General features: G+C 37.3%; 1 protein-coding gene and 1 pseudogene across 1 annotated transcript; one reads left to right on the top strand and one right to left on the bottom strand.

Annotated features, from left to right (window-relative positions):
- The first annotated feature begins 512 nt into the window (after window positions 1–512).
- LOC115980330 lies at window positions 513–4,633 on the top strand (annotated as a pseudogene).
- A 3,867-nt stretch (window positions 4,634–8,500) lies between these two features.
- LOC115980329 lies at window positions 8,501–9,374 on the bottom strand. The gene is made up of 3 exons (XM_031102591.1): window positions 9,298–9,374; window positions 9,102–9,177; window positions 8,501–8,947 (listed from the first exon to the last, which is right to left on the bottom strand). Exons 1-3 carry the CDS (start codon window positions 9,372–9,374, stop codon window positions 8,501–8,503), a joined length of 600 nt encoding a protein of 199 aa, XP_030958451.1.
- Between the last annotated feature and the right edge of the window lie 512 nt (window positions 9,375–9,886).

The following is a 9,886-nucleotide window of genomic DNA, read 5'->3' as shown; positions in this document are numbered from 1 at the left end:
CGTGTTTTGTTTTATTGTAAAATTTGGTCAAATCTAAAATAAAAAAAAAAAAAAAAAAAATCCCATTTAAATCGTTTATAAAATGTATTACTTAAATAAATAAATAAATGATATAACATTCTAATAAAACACACAACGGCTGTCCTCCCCTGTCTAGTGGCTAAGTTTCCTATCTGATACTCTAGACCAGTGGTCCAACAGCCAATGACTAAGTTTACATGTCACACCAAAGACCTAAAAATATTTTATAGAAAAAATAGAGATAATATTTAGATAAGTTTAATGGGTAAATACAAATTAAATTGAACAATTTTTTCCCAATAATATATTTATAACTTTATTTTCATTTTATGAGAATTTTTGCTTTGTTGAAAGTTTCAACCTTTTGAATATTTAAGTTTAAGACTTTTTTTTTTAAAAAAAAAAATTAAAAGGGAGAGGTAGGATCAAAGCACAAATTATATATGTGTGAGGATGAAAATCCGAGAATATGGACAGATGGGCCAAGGACAATGTCAGGAGTACGGACCTCGGAAACCACTAATAGTATATCCTTAGGAAAATATGGGCAGCTTTTTGCAGGTACAGGGAAACTACGACGCACGAGGACCCCGAGGATACCAATGTTCCCTCGGGAGGTGGAGAACCAATGCTGAGGGCTATCAGGCACAAAGTGAGGATGAGAAGAAAGATTTGTCATCAAGCTAGGAAGGGAAGAAGATAGATAAATCATCCATCACCTCTGCATTCAATACTTTGCACTCACTTAGTTAGCTGCATTAATGAGGAAATGACTCCTAAACAATGTCAACATAGCTTATAGCCTAATGTGGAAGCCTTCTAGTAAGGCCCTAATAGGACAAGTATTAAGGGAATTGAACCCTGGCCCTTTAGATGTAGTGCTTAGATATACCTTACTTGATTATATAAGGCAAAGAGGCTCCTGGAGGAAAGGGATTCACTTTTTGTAGCTTAAAACCAATTGTAATCACTTTCTCGAACTAAACTCGAGGAGCTCAATACAGACCCTTTAAGGCTATTTCTCACCCATACTCACATAACTACACCTAAAGCTAATTCTATCAGCTCCAATTAATTCTTTTCATCTAATTAAAGGTATTCAAAGTTGATTAAGCATCCTATCTATTAAAAATTAATTGTGTGAGCAAAAGTATCAAATTTTGACACGTTGTTGCCTTGTCCTATTTTTGCCTGCCACAATATATATATATATATATATATATATATATATATATAGAATTAATGGCTCTTTAGAGCATTGTACTAAAAAAATAAATCATAATTTTAATACACCAAAAAGTTACTTCATTTATTTTAGCACATCTCTTAATAATACACTTTATATCCCACACTTTGACTTTGGCAAAACCTACCTAACCGGCTCTGGCACTTGAACGATAGCTTTTTCTGCGATATTTGCACATAAATATGAACTGATCCTTTCTCTAACACAGCTTACCAAAAATTCAGAGACTGTTTATTATGGCAAGCAAGGTGCAAAAACTTACCCTCGTTCTTTTATATATGTTTGCTACGCTACGTGGGGCCTTCTTCCCAGCTAGACACATTAGTACAAGGGCAGGAGCTCAAGGATGGGGATAATTTAGTTTCAGCTCATGGGAAGTTTAAATTAGGATTATTCCACCTTACAAGTAACAATTACTACTTAGGAAAATGGTACAACGGCAAACATGCCGAACTGGAGAATTTAGTTTGGGTTGCCAATCGAGATACTCCTATCTTTGACAATTCTGGAAATCTTACCATTGATGACTACGGGAATTTGAAAATTTCACACAATGGGGGTCCTCCTCTTGTGCTATACTCCGCACAAGAAGCTAATAATACAAGTGCTGCTCTACTTGAAACTGGTAATCTTGTACTGAGTGAACTGAATTCAGGGCGACAACTGTGGCAAAGCTTTGATTATCCTACTCACACACTTCTACAAGGAATGAAACTTGGGGTTAGCCGGAAAACTGGACATACTTGGTCTTTAAAATCTTGGATAAGCAGCAAAGTACCTGCGGCGAGTTCCTTGACCTTTGGCATGGACCCTAAACTTACAAATCAATTGGTCATCTTATCTAATGGCACGACATCATCTGCTGGAATAGAAGCCAGGACAGCGGCCCAACAGATTACTACAATTTTAGCTATGTATCGAATGAGAATGAAGCATACTTCTACTACCATGGGGAAAATGAAGATGTCACAAAATCGAGAAAGCTTACGTTAGATGAATGGGGGGTACTATATGATGACGATTACTATACTCAAGCTAATTGTGGAGTGAAGCTTCCAGAGTGCAGGAATAGTTATGATGAATTTTCTCCAGATTACGGTTCATGGGATGCCATAGATGGATTCGAGTTTAATGAAGGTGACAACCTGACCCTTCTGGATTGTAAGTTCAAGTGCTTGAACAATTGTTCTTGTGTTGCCTTCGCATCTACAAACGAAGATACCCAAACAGGGTGTGAAATTTGGAGCGTAATTTTTGGTCCACATTCTAATGTAACATGGACAATATACTTCCATCGGGCATATGGTAAGTATATTTACTCTATGCTTGGCTTATCACATTAATGCATATGATTCCTTATTATGTAACTAGATTTCTTTTATTTAATTTTTTTATGAACCCATACAGGTGTACTTTTTTTTTGGTTAAACATACAGGTGTACTTGCACTATGCTTATCATAATAAATGCAACTTACATAATTTCTCCGTATAGTTCATTACAAATTATAGGAACATTAAATTTTTTTACGAAGGCTAATACTAATTCCACTATATTCTGGATCATTTCAACGTGGAAAAGAGTTCCAACCATATGAAATAGGGAATCAACCAAATGGGTCGGAGGGAGTAAAAAACACGTGGGGAAATAGGCGGCAATCAAACAAGTGGATCACCATATTCGTGGCAGTAGTGGTAATTCTTATCACCTTTGGGTGCTTCTTATGCTTTGCAAAATGGATAAAACACAAAGCAGAAGGTAAGTGATGCTTCGTCATATATTTTTTTGATATAATATTAATGATCAAACAGAAATAAATTTTCCAGTTATATTTTGTATATGTTTTGATTAGCGGATAGAAAGAAGAAACAGAAGATGCTCATACAAGAACTTGGTGGTGGTAATGTAATACCTTCCACAGTACATGACAAAGTGAAGAAACAGAATAATGATGGTCAAGCTAGCCAGGAGCTACAAATTTTCAGATTTGAAAGCATTTCTGCTTCTACAAGTAATTTCTCAATTGAAAATAAATTAGGAGAGGGTACTTTTGGACCAGTTTATAAAGTTAGTTCTCTCTCTCTCTCATCCAATCCGTTCAATCAATAAATTAGTACTTGAGTTGAGCCAAAGGAATCTTGATTAAAATTTAAATCATGCAAATAGAGTCTAAATCAAGATAATTTGAGTAAAATATTACTAACACGATATTATTTCAGGGTAAATTACCTTATGGTCAAGAAATAGCGATAAAGAGATTTTTGAGAAGTTCTGGACAAGGATTGATAGAATTCAAGAATGAAGCTATTCTCATTGCCAAACTTCAACACTCTAATCTTGTCAGGCTTTTAGGGTTTTGCATTCAAGAAGAAGAAAAAATACCAATCTATGAGTACATGCCAAACAAAAGTTTAGACTTCTTCCTTTTTGGTAAGTCATGTCATATGCTCACTATTAAGAAAAATTTGCTTATGTATTTATTTTTTCTTTTATATGAATTCATCAATTAATCTTTATCGTTTTCTTACTACAATTTACTCTTTTGAGCTAGATTCTACTAAAAAGTATATATTAAATTGGGAAAAACGCGTCAATATTATTGAAGGCATTGCTCAAGGACTTGTCTATCTTCACAAATATTCAAGGCTTAAAGTAATTCACCAAAACTTAAAAGCAAGCAACATTTTGCTTGATGAGGATATGAATCCAAAAATATTTAATTTTGGGATGGCTAGAATATTTGGGTTGAAAGAATTAGAAGAAAACACAAATATAATTATGGGATCATAGCAAGTATTCATTGAGTTTCAGGTAAGCAGTATTTAATTCTATTTGTGTGTGAGTGTGTGTGTACGTGCATTTGCATATATGTGGTTGTTTATACACCAAAGTTCATTGATCAATTATTTCTTTAGTGATTATATATCTCCAGAGTATTTTTCGAATGGCGTTGTTTCAACAAAAACTGATGTATTCAGCTATGGAGTCCTATTATTAGAAATCGTGAGTGACAAGAAAAATATTAGTCGCCATTACTTTGATCATCCATTTGATCGTATAGGATATGTAAGTTTCTCAATTAACTCTTTGTAATTTGTACATGAAATTTAAACATAACAATTAACATTTCAACTTGTATCAAGCATGGCAGCTATGGAACAAAGGCAAGTGTATCGAGCTAATAGACCCAACAATATTGGATGAGTCATGCCCTCCATCTAAAATATTGAGATGCATTCATGTTAGTCTCTTATGCGTATAAGACCAAGCAACAGATAGACCTACCATGGTAGATGTTGTTTCTAGGTTTTCAAATGAAACTCTTCAACTCTCCCCTCTGAAACAACACACATATTTAGAAGACTGATAGGCCAAAAACAAATTGACCCCTTGTGATTAAAATAATTGATTAATTAACCAAGTTATTAATTAATCAAATTAACATGCAAAACGCATGATAGCACAAACAAATCACCAATAAACTAAATATGCAGCGAAAAATAAATGACACGGTGATTTGTTTACGAATGGGGAAAACTTAATGGCAAAAACCCCACCGGGTGATTTTCAAGTCACTACTCTCGAAACTCCACTATTATCACAACAAGCAGTTATAAGTAAAGGAATTTCAAGTAGCTTACCAACCTACAGTTGAACCCTTACCCCAATACCCAATTGGACTTGTCCTGTACTGACAGTTCCCCTTTCGATGCACGGCTCCTAAGTACGTGACTAACCAATTGCACGGATCCCAGTACGCGACTTTAATCACCAATTAAGAAGGTTGTTGGCTGCAAAGTTCTTCAGTTCATCCACACAAAGAAGATCAAGAAGATACTTGGTTACAAAACCCTACGATGCACATACACAGCAACTTCTTCAAGAGAAAGAGATGAATTAGGGCAAGAACTTCATCTCCGGTCACAATTTGCTTGAACAGAGTTTTCTCAATGTTTGTGCAACTTGTGAACTCCTTGATGGCCCTTAAAATAATCCCTTTATATGTTTAGGATTAGAAGAAAAGAAGACCTAAACACATAATCACAAATTCCAAGAAATCAGATCAGAATTTTGAATTTCTTAAATCTCGATAGATAAGCTATCGAGCAGGTGTCGAGCCATGGGTTAAACAGCTTCCTTAAACCTTGATAGATGCAGCTGTTGAGACAGTTGTCGAGTTTTAATGAATTTACACTTCTCAGCTTGTTTCTTGGACAGACTTGATGACTTCAACACTTGATCTTGAAACTTTGTTTCTTGAAGTATTTGAACACATCCTAGAACTATCCAATTACAAGTAAAGTGCGTTTTGTCAAAGGATTAGCTAATTACATAAAATCATGACATATGTTCTTAACATGTGAACCACATATGTCCTAACAATCTCCCCCTTTGGCAATCCGTGACAAAACCACAACAATCAAATGAACATATGAGAAAAGTCATAAATCACTCAACTCATATTCACTTGTTGAATACAATAAAATCTATCCTAACACAAACTCTTGAAAAACTTTACAAAAACAGAGTTTATGACAAGTAGACTTTAACAACCTGTATTTCTGAAACACTTTAAACAAAACTCATCAAAGTATCTTAGTGTGAAACAGAAATAATAGATTGCATACAAGTAATAAGAAGCATGTGTATAAAAAGAGAAAAGAAACAACACATGAAAGGGTAGGGGAAAGAAGAACATACATCAACATAAATAAAGAGATAAGTACAATGTATGTCTATAAATGGTCACAAGACCTCATGTACAAGAACAATGTATCTAAAAAGGAACGAAAAGAAAAAGATATATAATATCCTCACTACATCCCTCAGCACTCAACAACACTCCCCCCAACAAAATGACCTATACTAACTCTCCCCGTAAGAATGACTACTCTCATAACCAAAACTACTCCCCCTTTTTGTCACGAATGACAAAGGGTAAGAGTGTCAAGTAGAAATCTCATCGGTAGAACTGGCAACTCCATCATCATCATCTGAATCATCATCGTCATCACCGTCATCACCGTTATCATCATCCTCAGAATTAGAAGCCACAGAAGAAGGTGGTGAAGGAGTAGCCTCAAGAGCAAAACCGCCCATGGTCACCTACCGTCTAGCAATGCCGCCAACACGGATATTCATCTGATACAACTTTGTGGAGAGTGTATCGAGGCGAGCATCCATGTGCTGCAGCTGCGCCATGATGTCTCCAAGAGTCACATTGCCCGAAGAAGAAGAGGGAGTGAATGTGGGTCGAGCAGAACGAGATGGAGTCAGATGGGTGGGAGTCCTACAGTCGCGACCTAAACTGCGCCTCACTACATTTTACGGTAGCAGCGTCTATGGCACACATGAAAGTGAAGGGATCAGATGAGGGAAAAAGAACAGAGAAGTGGTGTAAAATTCTCGTAATAGCAAAAGGAAAGATGAGCTTACCACAGGAGGTCGAATCCTGAAAAACATCTATCAAAGACAAAATAAAGTGGGAGGGGAAGTCAATGGTAAGATGCTTAAGAAGGGATAACAAGAAACGAGCACGAGACTCCATAATGGAGTTGTAGTGCAAGAGATGATAAAGTACAGAGGTCATCACCATGTTCAAAAACCGTGGGCCTTTTGCAAAGGCCAAACAGTAAGTGAACTGGCGCTCACCCCACTCCGAAGGACGCTCACAGAAAGCAGACATGAGCTCATCCTTAGACACAGTCCTCAGACGCTCACAGGAAGGATAGTCAGGAAACTCTATCCTAGGAACCCTAACCACATCCGTAACAAGATGCGGTGTGACAGGAATAGAAATACCTCTGACACGAGTAATGAAATGAGGTACGAAATGGTCAATCCCGTGCATGTTGGAGTAGAACTCCTGAATCAGCACGACAGGACAAGTGACGAGCTCGTCACAAAGAGACTCCTATTCCCGATTGTGAATGACAGTGGGAAGGTTGATATCAGCAAAATGACTCGACACTCCGAATGAATGCCTCATCGGGAAAAGTTCTTCGAAAATGCCTTGTGGGCATCATCATCACAAAACCGAAGAGAAAGAGGTGCATGATCAGAAGATGAAGAAGCACCAGAACGAAGAGGGTTCCGAGTCGGAGTAGATTTACACTTAGGTGCCATAGACACAACTAACGTAAACAGAAAGAGAGGGAGAGAGTGGAAAAGACAATCAGAAAAGTCCTAAAACAATTCACAATAAGAAGAATATGTGAAATGAAGTACATATGCATGGAGAATGCATGAACATGTGATGTGAAAAGTAAATATATCATGAGCTTAGCCCATTCCAATCCTATCAGCACACAAAGAGATTGCACACATCTAAATGCATGATAATACTGTTATAATGCAAATGTAATGCAATGCATGAAGTTTTTAAGATCAAATCTTCAAAAACTAACTCAAAATTTCAACAATATCTCACCAATTTTGAAAGACCCCAAATTTTTAGAAAAATTCCAAAACTTAGGTTTCAAAAACATGAATGCATGAAATGCAAGAGAATAGAAGCTTATCACGTGAAGAAAAACTTGGTGAAGCTTGAAGAAACCTTGTAGAACAAATTTGAGGGAGAGAAGAGATTGTTTGGGAGAGAAAACAGAGATCAATCGAGAGAGATATAGAGAAAATGACAGATGGATCACACGAGGAGTATAAATAGAACATTCAGTAAATCTCGATAGATAAGGTGTCGAGGAGGTATCAAGGAATCTGTCGAGTAGGTGTTGAGAAAAACAACGTCGACAGATCATATGTTGAGAAGCTGTCAAGGAATAGAAACACCAGACGCAAGAGATGAGGCTCGATCGATCCACCAGGTGTCGAGAAGCTATCGAGGGGTCAGAAACTATTTTAGACCCAAAGTGACTGCCATCACTGAAAGCAAGGATGTGGACTCCATTCCTGTTGATGAACTTATAGAATCTCTTCAGTTCTATAAGTTGGACCTACCTAATACTAGCAAATCCAAATCAATGGCTCTTAAGTCTATTGATGATGTTGATGTGAATGGGTTTGATGATGAGCTCTCTACTATAGAGATTGCCTATCTTGCCAAAAACTTTAGAAACTTTCTTAGGAATAACATTTCATCTAGTCAGGGAATTGGAAATCAATACCTGACTATGATCTTATTGATGGCTCAACTATTCACACACATACACTAGCTCCCATCCTTCTTCGGTGTTAATAAAGCTGGTACTACACATGAGATTGTACTTTCCCTGATCTACCCCTTGCTCAGAAGCTCATCCACCTGTCCTTGTAGAATTTGACCCTCTTGAGGATTCATTCTGTAATGTGGCAGATTTGATAGACTAGCTCTCGAAGCTAAATCAATGCAATGCTGGATGTTGTGCATTGGTGGTAAACCTGTAGGAAGCTCCTCTGGAAACAATTGTTCAAACTCGTTAATCAATGGTTGAATTGCCTCAAGTATCTTAACAACCTTCTTTAGCTCTCCATCCGTCACCACTACTACATAAACCTGTTTCAGCTCTTTACACTCCCTATCAAACTCATCCTCATTATTGACTATGAGAAGTGATGGCTTCCCCTCTACTTTAGAAACTTTGGGTATACTACCTCCCTTAATAGGACCAAGGAAAATTTTTCTACCATTCTTAAAGAACACATACACATTATCCTTACACCTATGGGTAACATCTGCATCATACTGCCAAGGTTTACCCAATATTAAATGACATGCATCTATTTCAACAATATCACAAACGACTTCATCTACATTACATTTACCCATAGAAATAGTAACACGACATTGTTGAGTAATAAGAGTTTTCGTACCTTTCTTGATCCAACCTATTTTGTACAGAGAGGGATGCCTTTTCTGTCTTCATCCCCAACTTGGTAACCAAACTCTTCGACGCGACGTTCTCTACACTACTACTATCAATGATCAAGTCACAGACCCTCTTATTGATGATGCAACATGCTTGGAAGATCTCATTTCGCTGATCATTATAATCCACCTTTAGTGTGAGCAACAACCTCTAAATCACTAAAAACCTCCCTAATGGCATGTCTTCCTCATCTTTCTGAACCTTATTAGGATCATAGGCATATGGATCAGCATCATTATACATCTCTTCACCCTCCTATTCACTGTCTGCCTCTCCTCCTTCTGCCATTAACAGATTCAAAGCGACTTGCTTAGGGCAAGTACTAGATCAATGTCCTGGTCCTCTGCACTTGTAGCATTTATTCCCAGTTGACCTAGCATAAGGGTTGGTGTTTGCTATCGGCTGGGTTGCAGAATCTGCTACTGCCACTATGGACTAGTTGACACCACTACTCTCCCTAACCATGGGTTGTGATTGTGGCATAAACATGAGTTGTTTACCTTTGTTGGCAATGGAGCTGGATGACTCCAAATTGCAGTTGGAAAATGTAAGGTTGAATTTATTCAACCATCTTATTGGCTTTATTCCATGTCAAATTTGCTTGTAATTCAGCATTTAGTAACCCTGTATTTAGGTGGGTTTGATGTAAGGGTAGTGAGTGAGATAGAGTGAAGATTGCTCAAGAGTGTGCAAGAAAACAGAGACTCGCGGCTGGGCCTCGCGGGTGACTCACAGTTGCAAGCCGCTAGACGCAG

This window comes from Quercus lobata, chromosome 3 (assembly GCF_001633185.2).
Source record: "Quercus lobata isolate SW786 chromosome 3, ValleyOak3.0 Primary Assembly, whole genome shotgun sequence".
Taxonomy (NCBI): domain Eukaryota; kingdom Viridiplantae; phylum Streptophyta; class Magnoliopsida; order Fagales; family Fagaceae; genus Quercus; species Quercus lobata.
This window is presented reverse-complemented; position numbering and strand designations above follow the sequence as displayed.

What these genes read in the sequence shown, in the direction of transcription:
- LOC115980329 (XM_031102591.1), bottom strand. Translation starts at nt 9,374, where the DNA reads ATGTATAATGATGCTGATCCATATGCCTATGATCCTAATAAGGTTCAG. An exon ending in GAAGACATGCCATTAGGGAG is followed by an intron (nt 9,178 to 9,297) that starts GTTTTTAGTGAT and finishes GATCATTGATAG; the next exon opens with TAGTAGTGTAGAGAACGTCG. An exon ending in CAGAAAAGGCATCCCTCTCT is followed by an intron (nt 8,948 to 9,101) that starts GTACAAAATAGG and finishes AAACCTTGGCAG; the next exon opens with TATGATGCAGATGTTACCCA.